Source organism: Morone saxatilis, unplaced genomic scaffold, assembly GCF_004916995.1.
Source record: "Morone saxatilis isolate NCDOM2014 unplaced genomic scaffold, NCSU_SB_2.0 Contig7, whole genome shotgun sequence".
NCBI lineage: Eukaryota > Metazoa > Chordata > Actinopteri > Moronidae > Morone > Morone saxatilis.
In genome coordinates this window covers 16,817,978-16,841,412 of record NW_023340246.1, presented here as the reverse complement: position 1 = coordinate 16,841,412, position 23,435 = coordinate 16,817,978, and the positions used below count along the sequence as shown (strand labels likewise).

Below are 23,435 nucleotides of genomic sequence, written 5' to 3'. Positions count from 1 at the left end.
GTGAAGTGTAAGTTTGTCTGTTTGTGTGTTTGCATGTACTGTATGCGTGGCCAAGATACTCCATTTCCATCTCTTCATTTCATCAATAAACCAATTCTTTCTGTACATACATGTATGAGGCAGAAACAGTTATGATAAAACAGAAAATCCAAAAAACAAACACTGAACATTTAAAATCACTAAGTGAAAACAGAGGGAAATTCACATCCCAAGAAACCACTGGATCAGACTTACATCACATCACTTCTTGATTTTTTCACTTTACACTTTTGTCTTTTTTGTCTTTAACTGGAACAACTGCACCGTGCACTCCTTCAATCCTCGCTTGATATTTAGTTGTTGTATTTCACCTGAAACCCCCTCTGATAAGCAGTGTCTCTTTGATATCAACAGACTGGATGTCAAAGGAAAATTGCATAATTCTAAGATTTGTGAGTTTGACAGTTTTCTTTTTGTTGTTGTTTTTGTTGTTGTTGTTGTTTCACAGGAGGCTTTAAGGGCGGACGTGCAGCATCTCTAGAGTCTGTCAGTTCGTTCATGGTTCACCAGTGTGGGAGCGAAGGTAAAGCTCTCAAGAGGAAGTCTTCTTCTGTAAACACAGGGTTTGTATTTTACGTTGTGCTGATGGCAGGTTTGGCAAAAAGGATGTTGTGTGTCTGATCTTCTCTTGCACTACATAGTTCAGACCTGGAAAGATAAAGGGGCGAGATAAGTATGTCTGAGTAATTGTAAGTAAAAAAGAAAGTATTTATTTTAATGTTAAGGTAGTGGTCGGCTTTTTATGGTGAAAATTTGGCGATAGCTTACATTTCTACTCAATAAACAGTAGATAAAGACTTTTTTATGATCGGGACATCATTTTAAAACTTAGCTTGGATGTAAAACATTCTATCACATGCTGAACAAATCTTGATAAATGAGAATGACCCAGGAAACGAGGACTAACAAACAAACAAACTTTCAGCAAATGGGTACTTTCAGCTACTTTTTTTAGCATCATTGGGAAAAATTATGAAGCAATGCACAGTTGACGTGGTTTAGTGAAGAGACGCAGCAGCATGCAATTACTTTGAGAGAATCTTTACCATGTGGATTCAGAGGATTAGAGCATGGACTCTGAATATGGTTTATAACAGCATCTCAGTGTTTTTTTTAGGTCTGTTCTAATCTTCTAAGCAGTATATATATAAAATTCACAAACCTAGAAAGCATGATGGTATATGAACGTTTCCACCAATAGTTAAGAAGTGATCTTGCACACTTCTTCTATATTTTTATATTTTGGAAAGAAAGATCTGATCTGATTTTAGGTGTCAGAATCAGTATTGGGGGAGAAAAAGATTTAAATAAGACAACATAAAATAATCCTTTATTATCCCACAATGGGGAAATTTAGTTTGTATATGCTCACCTTTGCTCAAATACCACATGATATACACCTGTACACACTCACACCTGCTACACACCTGCTCTGCTCCTTCCCGGGCCTGACCCTCTCAGCCGGGTACCCAGCTTTGAGAGGTCTGCTTGGTGTTCGTGAAGTTGCCGACTCCGTTCATGTTGGCCAGAGAGTCAAAGTTAAAGTCCAGGCCATCTGCGTCCATCAGCTCGCTCCTGATGATGGAGTCCATATCACACTCCAGGCTGCTGTTGAACATGTCCAGGTCCAGATCTGTGGGGAAACGGTCCTGGCAGATCCCTCCACTGCTGCTAACGGTTCCATTAAGAAAAATCGAGGTGTCAATCTGCATGGAAGAGGAACCATTTCCCCCCAAAGGTGAGAGCAGGAGCTGCTGCTTGGCATTAGCCAGAACGTTAGCCTCGTTGGCTAGGTTCAGGCCCCCGTTTAAAGACCTCAGGGAGCTCTGGTTGTGGTTGTTACTTTGCAACATCTCCCCTTGGCTGCCCTGAAGTCCTCCAGTGGTCCCAAAGGTCATTACGGGATCATTACGGAGCATGAGGCCACGTCGAGAGTTCTGGGAAATGACGGCGGCAGCGCTGGCCTGTGACATGAGTGGGTCAGACTGGGTCATCATGACATCGCTGTGGCTGTGGCTGTCAGAATTGAGCAGGTCTTGTAGTGTCTGACTGCCAAAGCGAGACAGGCTGATGCTGGAGAAGGAGGTCTGCTTGTTCTCCTGGATGGTCTGCATGGGGGACGGACGCAAAGAGGATCCCGTCGTGTGGGGGCCAAAGATGGAGTTACTGTAACCATTAACTCCACCATTAGGAGAAGGGTTGGATGCGGGAGAGGAAGTGGAGGAAGGTGTGCCTAGCCCATTGGGTTTGGACCCAAAGTTGAACCCTGAGGAACCATTTGTAGCCGGCTGTCCTGTAACGGTTGGCACCAGGTTGATGTTATCCAGCAACTCATCCATCAGGTCGTCTGTGAGTCCATCATTCAGGTTCATTGTACCTGCAAGGTCTGCCAGGCGGGGCAGCTCAGTCGGCACAGACTTCCCATTGGTCGTGGCATTGCCAGGAGACAGTGCTCTGCCAGGGCTGGAGTACAGCATCGGCGAGAGAGGAGGCTCGTCATCTGGCACCTCATCTAGCTCAGGGTTGGCCAGAATGGGTGAGAGGCGACCGCTCAGTGTGCTGGCGTTGGAATTTGTGCGTGAGCGGAAGTCTGTCCAGGCGTCTAGGTCTTCACTGCTGCGTGACGTTGGGCTTCCAGGCCACTTGGAGAGACCTGAAGGACTATCTCCACCCCCTTCACCGGCAGCAGCTGCTGCAGCTTGCAGGGCTGCCTTCTTCTTGGCAGCACGGCCACGGGCGGACTTGGTGTACTTGTTGCTGTTGTCCATGGAGACAGCACGGCGGCGAGGGGCCTTTCCACCCTTCCCACCCTCTGGGTTGATCATCCACCAGGAACTCTTCCCTGTTCCCTCGTTCTGAACGCGGATGAAACGGCTGTGGAGGGAAAGGTTGTGCCGGATGGAGTTCTGTAACACAAAGGAGAAAAAGAGACTATGTTGAGTGATGTGTGTAAAATCACCCAAACAATGACTGTCATCAATATTGATTTGTTGCATTCTTTCTCTCCCTTTACCAATACAACTTTCAATGAATACCTCTCATTAAGTCCAACAACACTGATCCATAAACCACCCACAACTACTGAGTCTGCAGCGATGTACACAGTTGCTCTTGGTGACTAGACACACAAACAAAGCCAAAATCTTGTTGTCTCAATTGTTCAGAAAATATAGACAAAAAGACATTAACGTGCAGCAGCAGCACTTAGTACTGATGTCTGTATTGTTCCCACTGTAGCTTTTGTGTCATGGGTATAAAAGAGAAAAGAGAGACAGTGGTCTATAATCAAGCGTCTCCTCGATTATGAATGACATATACAAAGAGCCCCTGTGTTGCTTGAGGAGCGCATTCTGTGTCAGATCGTGTGTGTTGGTGCATGCCTGTGTGTGAGTCTTGGCTGGTGCGTATTGATCAACTCCTTCCTTGTGCGAGCCCCAGAGTCTAATTGTGAGGGAATTGGTGCACATGACAGCCCCTGGTAATGATCAAGAGTTTTATTCACAACACAGAGATGCATGTATACATTAAAAGCCCAAACGGCTGCAAGCCTGTTGAATCACATGTTGCCTCACTGCTTGCTTTGTTTACTTCTATCTACACTCAGACAGGCATTCTTTCTTTTATACACTGATGCCGTAGCAGTTGTACACACGTTTGTAGTTGCTAGTGGCATGACTCTAGAGATGGCAATGTCTATTCGTGGGTCTACCACTTTGGTCCAAACTGAGACAACATCTACTGGATGGATTTCCCTGAAATTTTGTAACGAGATTTATTGTTCCCAGAGGATGAACCTACTGACTTAGAGTTTTGCTCTAGCTCCATCAGCCACCATTCAAATTGTCTAGTACTTTGGTTTATGACTAAATGCTTCCAAAAGATTGATGTCTCCATGTTGGGTTATATTTAAACCACAAGAAGAAAGACAAAGACCAGAAAAACATTTTGTTTTCATAAAACCCCAGCACCATTTAAACAAGAGTAGCTTTTAAACGTTTATAAAACTGCATTTTAAGGAAAGTTCCATTCTGAATAATTAGTATATATGGTTAAGACCTTTTTGACTTGACTTTAATCCTTTTACTCATCTTTTTGTGCCCCACAACCTACCAAAGGTCTTGTTGAATTCATTATTTTGCTTTAGTCTCCTTCTCTTTCCATACCCTCTTCCTCTTCTGCAGGTTCTGTTGTTTCACAAACACACAGCTCTTATGGGCCCTGAGGGACTCTGGGGCTATGCTATATCCTCCCATATAAACAACCCAACCGCCATCCACAACATGCACGCATTTTTCCCTCTCTGTTTTCCTCCCATGTATATTTTTACTCCCTAAAACAGAACAGATTTCTCTGTTCCAAACTACGAGGGCCAACATTTTCGAGTTTTGTGGGAATCACAATATTGTTTTCCATGAAGAAGTCCCGTCTGTCCTGGGCAACAGTTTACATACAATTTGGTCTGGATTGTTTTTCTGGTCAAAGGCGGTTCAATCAGAGAGGAGAAAAAGCAAGCTTAAGTTACGAATTCTGAATGCTACATTGGCAGAGTAAGAAAGTTTGATGTCTGGGGGCCAAACTGAACCTATGACCCTCTGTGAGTGAGTGAGTGTGTATTTGAGCATGTAGGTGTTTTCAGAAGTTATACGGAAATGCCCAGTTTTGCATTTGCAGGCTTTTGAGGGTTTTGCAATTGTAAATGTTTCTGCAACACTGTGTGCTTTTTGTGACCGCTGCTGTGCATTAGCAAATCCATAAAAAGATGCATTTAATCATGAATGATGTGTGTATGTGAATGCACGTTCCTAAGTGTGTGTGTGTGTGTGTGTGTGTTCTGTGAAATGAGGTAAGATGAGAAGAGATACCAGTGAGACCAGTGTTTATCCTCTGCCAGCATCTCTTGAGGCATGACGTAATGCTGCTTTATTACAGAACATTTTACAAACACACACACACACACATACACACACACACAGACACACGCAATACACAAACACACACACACTAGCTGAATGTTTCCAGCTGCCAGGGAGATGTAAATAATGGCAGGAGATGGACTTTGTAAAGGAAAAAGAGAACTTTTGGAGGGATGAATGAGAGCAGAATGAATGGAATATCCCGCTGCTGTAAACATTTACCTGCCAGCAGCTGACACTTCATCAATCCTTCTTCCTCACTTCATCCTACACAACCTTTATCCCCGCACCTCCACACTCCCTCCTCCAAACGAAGCCACTTGTTTAATGTTTCTCTTTTCCGTGCCACTGCTCGTATCCTTCAAATGTCAGGTGAGATATTTCTAACTCGGTGTGATGGAGCAGCAATAAAGTGAAACGGGACATCTGCAACCGAAGCACGGACAGTGATAAAAAGGAGAAAAAATAAAAAATTGGGTGCCGAGTAAAAATGTGTGAGTGATGGTAAGAAAAAGGGTGAGAAGATGATGACTGCAGGATGAAAGAAAGAATAAATGAGCCTGCTATGTATCAGTATTACTTGTGATGTATGTGTGTAGTACATCGTAGTAGTAGATCCTCCTACACTCTGTCCTGCTTATACATGTTAGTCTGGATAATTCATAGATTTATTATATTAGAAATATATTTATATACTTCATTCACCTCCATTTTGTTGGGATTGAGCAGAAGCCTCAGTTACAAAGATCTTGGCAGATGAAACTAGAACTATCTGCTGATACACTTGTGGTTCTGTGAGTGGAAAAAATGTTTTTTTTATTATTTCAGTGGACTGACCTTTTAACCATTTATGTCTGGATATTTTCTTTGCTTCACATTTCATGTAGACATTCAGTCTCTCCTGCACACCACAACATCTTATTTCTGGCTACCATGAGTCTTACTGTATTTTTCATATAATTTAACTTCCAAGGAGTTTATTAAACTACTCTTAAATTACACCTGAGTTTGGTACAGCATTTCACTAAACCTGACAGAATTCTTGGGGCAAACAAGCCTCAGATGTGGAAAAAGAGTCTCTAAAGGCTCTCTGTGTACAAAGCATTAAGAAAATCTTCATAATACACAGAGGGAGTTCCTTCTTTCGTGCAATGGAAATCCCAAGTCCTGTATTTTAAATTCAACATCCATCATTAACCCGTCTCCTCCTCCTTCATAACTGAAATAGATGTAATAGCTGAAATCAATACGGCATTACAGCTCTTTCTTGGAATCATTTGCTTTATTTCATTTATTGTTGTGCTTTTATATTAAAATGTCGCCCTTTAAGGCAGCAAGTGTGATTGAATAAGCATGAGTATTTTATGGTTTGTTATTTGCAGCACTCCATGGGTTTGTGTGTGTACATGGCACATCGCTGTGTGAGTGGGATACTGTATGCTTACTACCGTACAGCTCCTCTAGGGTATTCCCAAAGTCCATTAATAAAAACAGCTCACTGAGACAGCAGCTCTGATTCATAACTCCTACTATGCAGCCACAAGAGCTAAATAACACACATACACTAACACAGCTTGCAGCAACAACCTTCTAAGCGATAATGATGCTCTTGACACTACCCGGATAATTTTAGGGATTTTTTGGGATTTCTCTCTCGACATAATTATTCCCTCCATTTTTCTGTTTTGTACCCTTCTCATTCTCTCTAATACTTCTTTGGCAAATGTCTTTACTTTGAAGGAATAGTTTGACATTGGGGAACCATTCTTTTAAAGATTGACAGCACATTCATATCTGTGTGTTAAATATGAAGCTACAGCCAGCAGCCGGTTAGCTTAGCTGTAAATCATATTTGGTGTACAGACATGAGAGTGGTATCGATCTTCTCATCGAGCTTTGGGCAAGAAAGTAAATATTTCCAAAAATATTGAACTATTCCTTTAGATCACCATGAAAACCTGCTTTGGGCTGGATATCCCACTGTAGATATATGAAAGTATTTATAACTAATATCTGGTAGCTATTAGAGTGTAGTTTTTAATTATGTATATATTATTATATATTATATATTCTAACTTGTCTTTATTGTAAAACATTTATTCCTTATGACAGAAGAATACAAATTACCCACTTTTAGAGCAGACTACTGGGCTAGTAGCAGGGGTTGTCAATTTATTTTATAATTGAATCTTACCATTATCTATGATTGGTCTGACATTATAAACTCCACCTTAGCCGATCTTGAAAGCTGCTCTACAAAAACGCTAGATCAACGGAGTCAACTGTCCCAGAGGTCGATTATCCACGTTCAACAGTGTTACATTTTTGAAGCAAACTAACTCAAAGATAGCCTGACGAAGCTGAACTTGCTTCGTGAGACAGGCCCCAGCTGTGTGTGTGCGTGCACCAGCTGCAGCCAGAGCTCAGGAACACAGAGGCCTTTTTGTCCGTCAGCAACATGTGGGAACAATTAATCACTGTCAGCAACCACGCTAGGAATCTCTCTTTCTCTCTCTCTTTCTCTCTCTCTCCTTTCTCTCATTATTCTGATTTTTTAAGGTGTGTAGGTGGGGACTCATACATTTGCATTTATGTAAATCTGAATGTAGAAGGTGTGTGCTACATTGCATTTTTTAGTTGATTTTCAGTCTACTGTGTGGGAATTAGATCAATTTATTACATAGATGCTTGTTTTAAATGTGTATAAATGAATACCTCAGACCAGTGAGTTACCCAGAAAGCAGGTTCCTCTGATTGGTGCAGATGATTCTAAGAGTGCTTTCTAATTGGTTGTAGCCTCAGCAGTGGTGATTGGTGGAGTGAAATTGGCTTGCGTAGCCAGGCAGTACAGAAAAGGGAGGGTCTGCATGGTATTGCAAGTGTATTTCATCACCCAGCTACAGCACATATCTGAACTCAAATGTATGAACTGGGTCAGTTCCACTTTGCTGAGTTCCTGTACTCTGTGTGAGTCTGAGAGAAACATTCTAATGGTCAGCCCAACCCAGATACAACCTGCACACAAAACCCCCCACAACACCCACACAACACACACACACACACACACACACACTCCAAGCTCTTCTCGTATTGTGCTGCAGGAAAGCATTGGGTCAGAGGGTTACAGTGGCATACAGCCTGGAGACAGGACTATGTCAAAGTTCAAAGCTCATACATGTTAGCCCCGCCCCCTCAACCCTGCTACCACTGCTGTGATTGGACCAACTCTGTGACCTGAGCCTCACACCTCTGGTGTACTTAACCACCCACTGACAAAGTGTGTATGTATGTGTGAGTCCTGGCCAAACATAACCACACGTTATCAGCCATTATGTAAACCAGCAATAATCTGACTCTAATGTCAACAGTGACCACTGCTGGGTCAAGCCCGACAACTTGCGCAACATAAGTTACCATTTAAGACGAGGAACTGACAAAGGGCTGTGGTTAAAATAATGCTTGTCTTTCTTCAGAGAATGCAAACAAAATTAACTTTGTCCAAACAGGCGACAGGTAGCGTCCTAGCAAATGAACGACAGACGAATGACGACTATAAAATGTTAGAAAAGCAAACATAATAACTAGAACAAGACGGAGCTCATTGTTTGTTTTGTTTCAAGGAGAAAAAGCTAATGAAAAAAAAAAGTCTGTTTGACTCTAGCACATGTAGAGGTATGTGTATTCATTTTCAAGAAACAAACAAGAGCCTAGGCCTAAGGGTCTGTAGCCACAAATACTATTATTTGTTACTAAATACAAATATGAGTCATATTTTAGACATGTGTAACACGTATATGGAAAACAGCAAACGACAAAATGGTATGAATTTAATTAACTAACTTAATTAATAAAAGTAATTAGTAAAAAAAAGAAAAAACAGCTTATTAAGAACAGCAATGTATTTCTGGAGAAAAGGGTAATGACAGAGAAGAAAATAAACATTTTGATGGCACATCATCTCACACTTAAAAAATCAATAATTGGTATAATCGGTATAATCAATGTATGTTATCAGAGTATGATAACAATTATTTAATACTTTACAAGTACATAAGTGTTTATAAAGATGTGTAATTATTATATATTGGATATATACTCACTTCTGGAGATGGGCTTTTTATGGTATAAATACTTTACTAATTGTATTGTACAAACATAAAAATATACAGGACGGACTGATACATCTATAATAAGGGGTGTGCGTATGCAAACACACACGTCCACTAGAAAACCTGATGGGGACCACCTGACAGGAAGAGGAAAAGCTTCCTTGTTTGTGGTATTTGGCTGAACAAGCGTCCAGTTTACTCATCACACTTGTTGTGTGGACAGTCACAAATTTTGGGCTCACGGACTTGGGCAGATGACGAAATTTACTTGATGCAGAAGCTTCGCAGCCACACAGTCACAGAAACCACACTGGTAGAAAGTAGTAGAGGAGAGCAGTAAGTGTTGCGAGGTAGTGCGAGGTGGAGGCGTAGACAACATGCAGGTCTTTGACACGTATAAGACGGTTTATAAATAAACTGCCAGGCTGGTCTGCGCTAACACTGCCGAGAGAGGACGGTTATTTATACTGTGACCCCACAATAACACACACACACACACACAAAAAAACACACACACATTGGGTCCAGGTTCCAGCTGCCCTGAGCTCTGGACTGCAGTCAGAACATTCCATTCCCTTCAATCATATATGCGTTTCCCGGCCAGTGGCTGGGTGTCTCTCTCAGCTTGTGTGTGTTTTACTTTGTATTTATGTGTGCGTGTGTGTGTTGCTGGGTGTGTGTTGTGTGTGTGCAAGTGTGTACACTAGACAGGGATCTGGAGCTTGGCAGAAGGAATCCTGTTACACCTCATTCTACTTACAATTCTGCTCTAACTCCTTCCTCCACTCCTCTTTTTGTGAATAGATTAAGGTCTTCAAGCACACACACAGTGTCACACACACACACACACACTTTAAATGTCAAATCAATTTAGGAAATAGATTTTCATTTTTTTTGTCATGAAAAGGGTCTATCCAATCTATAATACCTTATTCAGACTGACAAATCCCTTATTATGGTGTGGACAGCAATATCAAGTTCCTCTTAGAATTAAACTGCAGTTAAAGCGAACACGCACACACATCCACACACACTGCTTTCCGACATTTGTGACCTTGTTAAATCACCAAAAAGCTTGCTCTTGTCATCACCGAGACCTTACTGCTGCAATGTCAACCCCTTGCTCTCTTTCTATCTCTCCCATCTGTCTGCCTCTCCCTCTCTTCTCCCCTTCTCTGTCTTCATGTGTATCCAGTGTTGTGTAAGGCCACATGCTCAAAGAATTACTTGTTTACTCCTACATTCCCTCCAATCAGTTAGCCTGAGGTGGGAGAGGTGGCTGACCCATCCCACCTCAAACAGCCAATCAGAGCGGGCCGATGTGGAGGCATGGTTGGTCACGTTACCCTAGTAAGGCCTCATTGGGTCAATGTGTTTTGATCGGCGCTGGAGGGTCACCTCAGTTCCTATGGAGTATTGGCAGGAAAGTTACGTACACACACTGGAAGAAGAATTTTGGATATGAAGAGCGAAAAAGCAGCAGGGAAATCGATCACTAGATATTTTCATGATTTGGGTCCTGAAAACAATAAAATTGTGAGAATCAAATTTCATGTCATCCATACAAAAAAGAAGAAGAAAAGTGTGAGTTTAGAAGAAAGTGACAACCTGTATACGTTCACAACCACACACTGTTCATTACAGCCCAGTACGGGACGTGTATGCTTTGCTTTGGGACAACACAAGACATCCCTGCTGGGCTTTATCAACCCGAGTTCCAGGACATAGCGTCCTTAAGCTACGGAGCAACTGCGCCTGCCAAGAACACACGCACACACACACACACACACACACACACTGACACACAGACATAGACACACACAGACACAAACACACGAGTACACTGACAACAGAAACATCTCAGCAAAGACAAAGACGGCTTATTGAGACAGAAGGAGAAACAGACTCGCAGGAGAGTAAAACAGCAGCGAGCAAAAGAACTAAACACCTCCACAACTATTATTTTCTCATATTTTTGTATTTTACTTTTTATTTTCACACAGTTCAAACCTGAATTCTGCTCATGCAAATAGCCATACACATGGGGGTTGTTGAGATGAGTCAACTGTTTAACCAAATTGGATTGCGGGTTTTCTAGCAATCTAGAAAATTGAATACCTGGCAAATTAAGGTACTTTGTCACATTGATTCTGTAAAACCCTGACAATATGCAACATTGAGCACAATGGCCTACACTGTAATTAGAGTAAAAAGGGGTGAACAAGAGGCTGCTTTGTTACACACCCTGAATACTCTGTAAATACATTGCCATTACAGTAAAACAGGGTAAACAGGGGAGGGCTTTATTCTATAGCCCACATACCACAGACTTACACTGTAAAAAAAATTAGCTTTCAGATGATGGTGCAACCAGAGATATTAAAAGGGATAGCTACCTTGGTATAGATGTTAATGCAAATATTCTACTTTGTGGTAGAGAAATCTTTATTGTTTCATCGTACTGTATATATCATTATAATCAAACATCTGTCGCACATGTATAAATCTTAACAGGAGCACCTCTGACAGAAAAATGTCAATTTAATGTGTCAAACTCTTTCGATCTGCTATGAAAATAAAGAATACACTTAAGGCATTACTGAAGGGAACTGTAAGCCATCTGCCAGTCAATAAATACAACCAGAGGGAACATGCTCTTAATATATTTGGTGATAAACTGCTGGTGGACTTAAAATAATTCATTTGCTGTGTGAGATGAATGTTGTTTGGGTTTGTCCGTGGGGTTGGGTTGACAGATACTCTGCCCCGGCTTTATGACGATGGCGTGGTGACTCGCAGCCTGCCCTTTTTAAGAACTTGAACTATTTCAACATCTGACATCTAAAAATAGAGAGGGATCAGAGGGCAAGTCTGCTAGCAATGATTATCGTATTTATCCTGGCATATGAGCACGCCGATGACAGACGCAGTCTAATACACACAAAAAAACACACTCTGAGAATTGAAGCACAGTGGTGTGTACATGAGTGTATAGAGACAAGGGTAAAAAAAGACAGGAGCAGCCAACAACCAAATGATCCCACTGGTATGCATTACAGAGCTTTTCTATGTGAACAGGTTGATTAATGAGACCTTCAAACTGTGTGTGAGAGAGATTGAGAGGCATTGAGGGAGACAGAGCTAGATAAAGAGTATAAGGGGAAGACAGAGAGATAGAGAAAAAGAGGGCACCCTTAGTATTAAGACTAGCAGGGTGTCTACATGATTAATTACATCTCTGTGCGATACCAGCAGCACCGAGGAGAGGAGGAATAGTGGAATAGTGGGGGAAGGGCAGAATAATTCATAATTATCAGGAAGGGGAATGTTGCTATTCCTGTGGGAAGATACGGAGCGGGCGACAAGGAATACTTTTGGGAAATGAGCCTGCCATCGACGCCTCAACCCACAAACCTATTTCAAGGGCAATGGAGTAGAGAAAGGGAGCGATTTATTTTTAGCTTGCAGGGTTTGAAAGTAAAAGTCCTGCTCATTTTCTACATAGACAATGTCAGGTGACTGGAAGTTGGAGGCTTGAATGTTCAACCACTGAGCAATTGTGGTGAAAGAATTCTGGTTCAATTATAAAAAAGTGCAAAGATATACAACAGGGAGCCTCCACTAAACACGAGAAACATCTGAGTTATTTCTGTAGAACTTGCACAGCTGTGTCGATATCATCCACAACTGTCACCATTTATCTGTCAGTGTTTTACATGAATGTACCTGGGTATGTATGTGGGAAGAAGACATCTCCACTCTTACTCCTGCCTATAAAGCTCTGATTGGTTAACTTTTACATCAATCAGCAGAAATATCCATCATATTTGGATTGCTGAATATGTTGGAGATGTGGGTGGTGATGCAGAGATCTGGAACCAGGTTCACCTATTTGATTAATTTACTTTTGGATTCTGGATCAGTTCTGGATCAAAAACGTAACAGCCACTGAGGTTCCTGGGTAATGTAGTACTGTACTCTAGCTGATGTACTGTAGTGTAGTTGATGTGCCACACTGGTTATGCCCAAAACATAACCAAGACAACCAAAATATTCAGTGATGCATCAACGAGCATTTTTGTGTTTCTATGTGGAGGAAAATTGAGGATATCATCAAAAGTAAAGGTTTCAAAAGCGGATTTCCCACTTTGTGACTCGGATGGATGGGAAGCAAATGGAAAAACATCCATGGAGAGTAAGATGGTTAATTTCAATAGTAGATAGAAAAGCAAGAGAAGAAGATAGGGCCAGGACAGAAAGAGAAGTGTACGGAAAGAGTGAGGAAGTGAGGGAGGGGAGGACGACATGCTGATTTTGTGTGCGTGGCTTGGGTGAGGGGTTGACTGAGGTTTATTGCCTCCTTTAACACCACTCGGCTCTGTGTGCATACTTGTATTTCCACTGAAGACCAGCTTAAGCTCCGCACAGAACAAAATGGTAGCTTTTTCGGTGAACTGAGGACACTGATTAGGTTATGGATTACACTTGGAATATGTGATAGATTTATGGAAGATCAGTACTACTGTGGAGATACAGGTATTAGCCTTAATTACAAAGTAGAGCAAAAGAGAGAAGTATGCTATCCTTCTGTAAATGAGGATGTGGATTTTTCTTAGTAACCCAAATTAATTTCTGGTATCTAGACACTGGCTGTAAGCCTTCTGCACACATGGGAAATTACAAATCCGACTGTGTTCTCCCTGTTTAGATCAGAACTGTCTGCTTTACTGATTTATCTTGAAATGCACTATATAGTAAATTAATACGTTATCAATATATTATCTCTGTCTATATATAACATTATATCTATGTTTTATATCTCTCTATGTATAAAACATAAATTCTCAAAACTAAACTTTTGCAAAAATGGAAAAAGACATTTAGAATTCACCTTACATTACTGGTAACCAAACTACCCCCTTAAGGAGTCTTAAAATAAATCTGTGGACTCATAACACCATAAGATGGTGATTAAAGAAATAATAAAAGACACAAAAGACGTGATTTATCATTCATATATTTCATTATTTCTTCTGTCTTTTCTCAAAATTTTGACTTTTTCTTGTGACATTCTGGATAATTTCCAGATTTTTTGGGCCCTAAATGAAAAAGTCTGACAAGGAAAAACTTGTGTCAAAAACTCATGTTGACACTACACCCCTAATCTGTGACAAGGGGGTCATAAAGTAGACTTTGCACAAGCCAGAAATTGTTGGGGACCACTGCGTTTCATGTTGTGATCTTGATCTTGACATCTGGGGTCACCAATGTGCACAACAGCCTATTGGTGTTAATATCAGGCATGAAGTCACGGTTAATGATAAAATGGAAGAAAAAAAAAGTTATGTAACACAAACATGTGCATGTGTCCTGCAGTGTATGGTGCCCTTACTGTCTACTGTGGCCATAAATTACACAAAAACTACACCCTCACAACTTAAACATGAGCCAAAAACATGCAGTATTTTCTCTCATCGCTGTTTGTGTTCAAGTCTTCATTAAGTTTTCTATGTTTTTTTTCTTCTGTGTATTCAGTAACTTATAGAAAAGGACATTAAAAGACACACACACACACACACACACACACACACCTTTGCCCCTGAGTTTCCCTCTGTGGATTCCAGTGTGTCCACATGTCATTTATCATTACACTTGTCCGCTTGCTCTACCTTTGCTCTGGTGCGTGTGACAGTGAGGTGTGCCGTCTCTTTTGACCCAGTGTTTCCACAACACAGCCTGCTTAATGCCTCAAAGCTGTATCCAGGTCACGCCAACAGGACTTAGTTTGGGTTGAAGAAGGGTCGCTTCATTTTCTATCTGTTGACGTACGCGGTTTCATGACCTCTCAAACCTCTAATTAACTCCGCTGAAGGTGAGCTATGATCTCATTCAGACAGATTATGGTCGATAATAGCATTACGCATAATCATGTTGGCTAACTAAACAGTAGGCTACAAATCTAGTTTGAGCGTGATTGTTTGGAACCGGTGACGTGCCGGCTCTTGTTTGTAATGTGTGTATTCGTGCATGGGTGTTGTGTATGTTTTGAGTTTTGGTGCAGCAGTGGAGTTCACATCTGGTCCGGATTAGTGTCGGGGCCCCGCTGGTGTTCATGGGGCTCTTCACTCTAATGGTGCTAAAAACAGATACAGTACACACTCACACACACACACACGCATACACCAGACCACAGGCCACTGATTCTTACCGTATGTTGTACCATGACACACACTAAAAGGATAATTTCTGTTTATTACAACTTGGGTTTTATTTTCCTTAGTTTTGGCCATCATTCCTAGCTGTAATATCTCACCGGGTTAATTTTTTAAGATCTGGGAACTCTGCGACATTCCTGAAAAGACGTCTGACACGGCAGGAAAGCATGAGTGGTCAGACATTCAGCCAGTTTTCAAACAAATTTCCAGGTTGTCCAAAGAGACAACGAAGGGCGAATCATAAATTTTTTACATAAACTGTCCACTGTAAACATCCATCTCAGTTTACAACTTTGACCCAACACACCCACTGTAGGAGGGTATATAGCTTCAAACTATGTATTTTGCTAAATCCTCCTGCATTTATCGGTCTAGTATTTTTTACTTTGTTCTCTCTTTTCTCTCTCTCAAAGGTCCAGAGTGTAACATTTAGGAGGATCAAATGGCAGAAACTGAATATCATATTCATAGGTATGTTTTCATCAGTGTATTAAAAAAATAAGAATGTTTTTCCTGTTGTTTTCCAGCTGTTTTATTTCTATTATGGGGTTTGAAAACCTATCCAGTCACTTGACAGTTTGTGCTTCTGCCCCATGTAACTTGCAGCACAGTCACCTTAATTCCAGACCTCAGTAGTTATTTTGGTGAGTACAGCATTAGCAAAACTGATAAGCCAAAACTTTAAGCATAAGATTAAGTTGTAATAAACCAGAATTTCCCCTAAGGTGCTGCTCTTTTAACTGATAATGATAAATCATGCTGCAGACTCAGCTTGGAGGCGCTTTTGCGTTTTTTTTAACTTTCAGTTTGACCTCTGAGCCTGCTGATTTTATACTGAACTATTAGAGCCACTGAGAGCACTTATGATTAAAATTGGACTTTCTTTTAATCTATCTCAGTTCCTCTTAGGCTCAGAATCTGTAGGTCAGTTAAACTTGCCTGTGTGACTGTGTGTATATTTGTGTGTGTGTGTGCCTCATTTTCTGCTGATGTCAGCACTTCCAGGCTAGTCAGGCCTCTTCCTCCTACACACCAGCTGAGCAGCTGGAGAAAGGGAAGGAGGTGGTGGAGGAGGTTTTTTGATACACATACGCTCACAAACTGTATCTGTGTCCCGAGTGTGTATTTTTTTTACGTGTGTTTTAACACAGGGCGAGATGCCTAACCTTTGCAAGGCAAACACCCATTGGCTGACACATACACACACACACACAAACTGTTTAAACACAGACACACTTGCACGAACACACACACCTTGGGAGAGTTTTCTCCCAGCAACAGTGAGCCTCTTCCTCTGTCCCTCTTGGTTCCGCCCCTCCGAGGAATCACATGACTTCCTGCTTTGAGACAAAAAGGAAGGAGAGCAGCAGGTTTGCTTTAACTCTCTCTTCTTCTCTCTCGTGAGTTTAGGTCCCTGAAGTATGAAACGAGTGTACCTTACATTATTGGTGACCAAACTGCCCCATCAAGGGGTCTTACAATTAATCTGTGAACTCACATTAAAGGGATGATATCAATCATATATATCAATCATATTTTTCTGTTGTTGATGTTTATTTCTTCTGTTTGTTTTTGTAAAATACTGGATAATTTGAGGCCCGAAATGAAACAGCCTGAGAAGAAAAACTTCTCACAACTTTTGGGAACCACTGTGTTTCATACTGTAATCTCTAGGGAGATTACTTTGTGCTGACATGTGGGGTGACATGTGCACACATTATGTATTTGATAGTTTGTCTCAGAGCTAATGTGATTTTTATGGAACAGTTTGTCTGTCAGCATCCAGAACTTTAGGCGTTCCAGCAAATGTAAAATATTTTATAAAATCCAACCAGTCTCAGGTCTCCTCCCATCACCCCTTTTCTCTCTTCCTCCCCCTTACAGCCCTCCCACTCCCTCTTTACTCTCATTATTGCATCACTTCCAGTCTAACTGACCACTCAGAGGAGCCTTTGAAACCCCAGTTTCTTCAGCAAAGCTATTGTTTTGTGACCGCAATAACCCACTTCACTGTTCTCTGTGCATGTGTTTGTGTGTCCAGTATGATTATGCCTGATTACAAGTGTGCATCATTGGAGCTTGTGTGTGTGTGTGTGTGTGTGTGTGTGTGTGTGCATGAGCAAACGTGAACGCCCTAGCTTTTGTTTATATAGGTCTACTTGCGTGTGTGGTGCACGTTTTGTTAAGCTTATTAATCATCGCCAAGGAGATGATGATGACGTAGACGTGGCGCCAAACTCCACTCCGCTGTGTCAGCTGAAATCTGCACGTCCTCCTTGTCTTAATTCAGCCATTGTTGTCTGTCTGTATGCAGTTTTGTTTACAAAGTCTCTGCTCAAGATTTATGACTTTTGTCTGATTACAATCAGTTCACTCTCAGTTCATGTAATTTTTTACCTATCTGAAAATTTAACCAAGAATTGAATCTCAATCTCATGCATTGACTGAAATGGTGAGTGACTCAAATCTCTGATATCATCTGTGTGTGGTTGTTTGACACAGCACATGACCTCTAAACAGAGACAGCTGTAGGAGGGTGCGCTGAGCAGCACATAACAGAGGCCCACTCTCTTTTGTGCTTCTAAGCTGTTATTCTACTTTATGTTCTCTCTGAGATTTACCTGTTTAAGAATAGGAAGTTTTTTTCTATGGCACCTTCTGGTCTTTTAGATTAATTACTGCAAACAACAAAATAAATCTTGCACACTGTCTGTTGTTTTTGATCTGCCTGCACTTGTCATTTAGACTTTCTCATGTCTGTTTACTGCTGAAAGAGACAAAGCTTGAAGGTGATGGTTACAAACAGTGCTGCCAGAAAACTTCATTCTCCTCAGTTATGCTACTCTTTTATGGCATTTTGTTTTGTTCTTTTTAATCAAAAAGTAGGCTACATAAAGGAGAGTGACAGGAAGTCTGGGGGAGAGAGGGGACATGCTGGAAAGGTTATGAGCCAGACTCAAATGAATTTTCGAATATGCATCTTTATCCAAAGGGACCCACCACTCCTCTAATTTCTCAATCACCCACTCTTTAAGCCTTCTTTCTTTCACTTTGCAGAATGGACAGCCAGGGCAATCTTCAGCAGTTGCAACCCAAGCTGTTTCTTTCAAGAAACAAGCAATGAAGAAAATTAGATTTCATATTTATATTCATATACTGACGGTTATCATTATTTTTAATTGCCTTTAAATTAAAACTCTGCACACACACACCTCCTGCCTGTCCTCGCTGCTTGAGGTGAACTTCAATGCCATGGTGATTGTGATGGAATTTCATTAGCAGAGTCCAAGTAGACTGTATATTGTTATCAGGTCTCAGTATTTATTTTAGGCCCAAGGGCAACGTGAACTTAAATACCCCCATGCTATATGGGTCAGTTATTTGGGGGTACGAGTATGGGCATCAGGGCCCCAGTTTACCCAGAGCAGAGAGGGTTCAATAGGGAGACAAGAGGCCCTCCTGTGCCTTCCTTCATCCTTCTCTTTGTCCTGGCTCTCTCAGGCGCTCACAGCTTAGTGCTCATACATGACAATACGCACACACAAACACACTTACTACTGTTCACGAGTCAGGCTGGTATTTCTTTACACCCACAAGCATGTTGTACACATCCATGAGAACGCACGCACACACACACACACACACGTGGTCAGGTGAACAGTGGCCTCTATTGAATCAGTGTCCCCTCCCCATCACGTCACTTCACCCTCCCTCCAGTCGAGCTCTTTTCCCCACACGCAGCACTTTGTATTTATATTACCCCGCTATTAATAGACCACTGGCAACCGCACAGCTACCCCTTCTGTCTTCTCTGTGTGTTTATATTATGTATTTTTGCATGTGTAGCCATCTAAAGTCTTTTTTCAGCCACTGGGTCTATGTTTAAGTTTTAGACTGGAAGGTTCCTCATTCTGAAATGTACGTGCATAAATTTGTGTTGGCATGACAGGAACTGCGGATGGTGGCGTTGCCCAAAATTCCCAATTACTGACAAAGTGACATCAGTGCACTTCCCCTGACCTCACCTGGGTAAAAAAAAGAACCTGCACAGTGTTCCTATGTAGGTGCATGAATGAAAATTTAAATGTTACAGTTTATTTGTGACCTTTGAGAGGCTAAACAGAGTTTGGAGGGGAGGGTAAAGAGGGATGGGTGGTTTAAACCCTCCTCCCACTCTTCATTTTTCTCCCTTCTCATTATTTATCTGTCCTCTCCCTTACAGCTGCCTTTTGTGATTATTTGCACTCCTATTTTGCCCGTTGTCCTCTTGCTCTGACGTCATCTCATTGCCCGTTTTTCTGTATTTTCCTGTCATCTCCATCTCTTTTCTCTCCCGCTCTGAAAGGTCCTTTCTAAGTCAACTCTCCGCACAAAAGCTGTATGGTGGCACTAGTTGGCGGCAGGCCAAAACTCTGCTCTCTGACTCTTTCTCCCTCTCTGTGTTGGCGAGCAGCAATCATTCAATCTGCATCGCCCCCCAACACTCTCCTCTATCCACCTCTCTTTTTGTTTTTCCTCCTCCACTTTCTTTTTCTCTGAGGAGGCAGAGTGGATAGAAAGTGTGAGATCTCGAATGCTCTTGCTCAAATGTTCGCTTTCACACACACATGCACACTGTGAGGTGACTGAGAAACTGTAGGGCTCAGTGCTTCTGAAAGGGGTGTGTCTGGTAATCCTTTGGAGCTTGTGTGCGAAGGCCTTGTAAACCGGTGAGGGGGGAAAAAAGGGGAAGAAGAAAGGAAGAGTGGAGGAAAAAAATGAGAGAGAAAGAAAGCGCTGACAGTCTTTTCAGTCGAGCGGGCCTCTTTCTGATAGTAGGCTCAACACCACAGCTTCCACATGCTAATAAAGTAAGCACACAGAGCACACATATGCTCACGTACCACGCCGACCTTAGAATGCGTGAACCTTTCAAGGAGGACTCTTCAGAAATTCTCACCTCAAAGTTGATTGACAGTGCTTTGACCTAAACACACACAAGCTCAGAGTAATGAAAGGCTTGTTCATCAATGCTAGTCAGGCAACAAGTTCACATTGCTTTTGACAACGAGTCTACTAGGAAATAAATGAAGAAAAACTGTGAAAAAGGTAACGATAAGGACAGAAACTTATCAAGGAATAACTGAAGTCATAAGCAACACAGAGCATACTGCAGCCTGTACATGAAAATGGTTTTAGGTCCAAAATCCAACTTGTGACTTTTACCCCCCTGAACTCACGTGCTGACCTCGCCCCAGTCACTGCAGTGTGGCACGAGAAGTCAGCAGCCGCCAGCCTCAAACTGACTGAAATAACCGGAGAAAAAAGGAAGTGGTGGTGTTGCATTAGTTGGTGGGTCTGTCGCTCAGTTGTCTGCTCACGAGATTGAGGTGGAAGAAAGAGCTGAACTGGTTGTAGCTGTGCTGTAACACAAAGAACTCCTGTTGGATGATGTATGTGTTTTTCAGTCTGTGGAATCACAAAATAAACTGTGCGATTTCTATTGTGCACGGTGTACATCTATGCTGCATCGTCCTCAGTGTGCTACATGATGAACAGAGTGTGTGTTTAAGTTTCAAGGTGTGGTCACAGTCTATATATATTGCATGCTTTGTGGGGTGTGTGTTTCTATGACTGTTGCTATATACTGAACTATATACTCAACACTTTTGAGGATGAAAGAAGTAGCTAAGTGGCTAAATGAGAAGATCAATACCACTCTCACAGCTGTCTTTTCAATACAGAGCTGGAGCCAGCAGCCGGTTAGCTTAGCATAAAGACTGGAAACAGGGGGAAGTGGCTACCCTGTCTCTGTCCAAAAGGTTACTAAGTCTGCCTGTCAGAATTTGTAAAATTCACAAAGTAACATGTTATTTCTCGCTTGTTTAATCCATGCCAAAACCAAAGGGCAAGAATAATTTGTGGTTTTGTGCCAAACTTTTTTTTGGCTGGGAGCAGTGACTTCCTGGAGAATCCTTTGGTTGCCTGGTAACAGCCCGATACATAAACCCCCATCAAAACACCAATTGTTGTTTTTTATACACTTTTATAGACAAACAAAATATATTTTTAGTGAACTTTAAAGATTTTGTTATCGTTGGACAGAGCTGGGCTACTTGTTTCCCCCCTATTCCCTGTCTTTATGCTAAGGTAAGCTAACTGGCTCCTGGTTCCAGTTTCATAACGAACAGAGTGAATGAGAATGTCTTCTCATCTAACTCCAACTATTTCTTTAAAGGAAGGCACATAGCAGAAACCAGAGACTAGGGCATTTGTTCAATGAGCGTCCTCACAAACCTATTATTACAGATGTGATCGTCTGAGTTTCTAGGTATGCTGATATTCCAAGCGATTACATCAGTGGACCAACCAGTATGAGACTACTTGATGGCAACAAAGCAGACTGTGCGTTCCAGCGTCTGCATGATCAGACTCTGAGTAAGCTTGCCCACTGTATGTATGTGTGTGTATGTGAGTGTGTATGCATGTGCATCTTTTGTTGTTTTTAGCTTAGTTTTCCCAGAGTGCCCTGGAGTAAAAAGCCTGCCGCCCGTCTGGTGCGCTATTCCACACTAAGTGGGTCAGTGGCTGGCTGAGTAAGAGGGTAAACTCAGGCTAAAGTCACCCAGTGTATGTGTGTGTGTGTGTGTGTGTATAATTGTGGGTGGGTGGGGAAGAGTTGTCTACTTCCACCATAATAAGTTCAAAGCTAGGGCAGAGTGAGAAGAAGAAGACAGAGACATGAGAGACGAGATTTAAAAAAGGAAATGGAGAAAGCCAGACAGACAGGAATGTAGTTCACCTCATGTGGGCAGAGCTACATCTAAAATGCAATGAGTGCTACTGTACGAAATGATGGGTTCCTAATATAAGAAAACGCAGGCGGGTGTAAAAGGGCGAGATGTGTAGATAGAGAGACAGACAGACATGGGAAGGGAGGGCTGCAGAGAACACAAACTGCTGCGGGGTGCTTTTAATGTGAAGTATGCAGACAGACATGGCTGCAGAGGGAGTAGTAAAGTGAAGTGTACAAGACTTTATTTTGTCTGCTTTTCACAGTCTGCTTGTCTGGGTTAGACTACTATGGGCAACGCCTAGGGACCACCACTTACGGGGGGTGCGAGAGTGTGTGTGTGTTTCTGTGTGGGAGCACTTAGGGGTAGAGTAAGCACTGTAGAAGAATTTGGGTTAGCGTGAATTATTCACTGGTGTAGCCGAGTACAGCAACGCCAAGCAGGCTTCTCCTCGGGCGGTACACTCACTTAAAAAGCTGGAATAGGACGAGTAGGGTAGCAATGGCAGGATTGCTGTGTGTATCAATGGGTTTACTGTGTCCACATAGTCACAACATGGCAGATTAGATAACTGAACGATCCTCTATGTAATAGTCTACGGCTATGTAAGGACGCCCTGTGATCAGTGTCTGGGTGGTGAGCCAGCAGCTGGGAAACTGAAAGGGTAAACTCTGTAGCATGAAATGTTTGAAATAGTAGAAAATCAAGCCAACGTCCCAATCTGTTCCCCTTTTTTTATTCTTTCATGCCACCCTTTATTCATATTCTCCCTTTCCCTTCTCCTACATGTCTTCCCACATTCAAACAGAGAGAGAATAAATACCCTGCGCTGCTATATTTGCCAGGAGTTGTGTTTGGATAGCGTGTGTGTTTGACTGACTAACACACTGTACTATTGCACTGTTGAGTGCAACAGGGCACCCCACGTTAAATCATTCCCTCCCCCCACCTACGCTCCTCTGCCCTCTTCCTTCTCCTCCCCCCCTCGCCTCTTCAACTTCCCTTCCTCTTATAACCTCCCTACTTTATTCCACCTTTCCTCTCTTGCCTTAAGTCTCTCTGGGTTTGAAAGTTGGAACGTGGCCAATTAACACAACAGCCGGTTCACCAAAGAGAGGTGGTGGAGGAGGGGAATAGAGAGGGAGAGAAGGCTCACATCGCTACACACTGACCTACATACACTTCCACCCAGCTGATTGAATCTTACGTTGAGGCCTGCGGCCAATCACGAGTGGGGGTGGAGTGCCAGCCAGCCAATGGCATCGGCCGCTCTCCGCGGAGCTCTTGCACTGTCTCCATACAGTTTTCAGTAATCATACAGGGGCAGAGAGAATGAGAGAGACAGAGAGAGAGAGAGAGGTGCACAGCAACAACAGTAGCAACAAC

General features: G+C 42.2%; 1 protein-coding gene across 1 annotated transcript in view; it reads right to left on the bottom strand.

Annotated features, from left to right (window-relative positions):
* Nucleotides 1-335: 335 nt before the first annotated feature.
* The window catches only part of foxo3b (forkhead box O3b), a 41,038-nt gene continuing 17,938 nt past the window's right edge, over nt 336-23,435 (bottom strand). Inside the window, exons 3-4 of the mRNA XM_035679128.1 lie at nt 1,467-2,945; nt 336-687 (exon numbers count right to left, since the gene is read on the bottom strand). Coding sequence (XP_035535021.1) covers nt 1,497-2,945 — 1,449 coding nt within the window. The 3' untranslated portion in view covers nt 336-687; nt 1,467-1,496. The remainder of the gene's footprint in view (nt 688-1,466; nt 2,946-23,435) is intronic.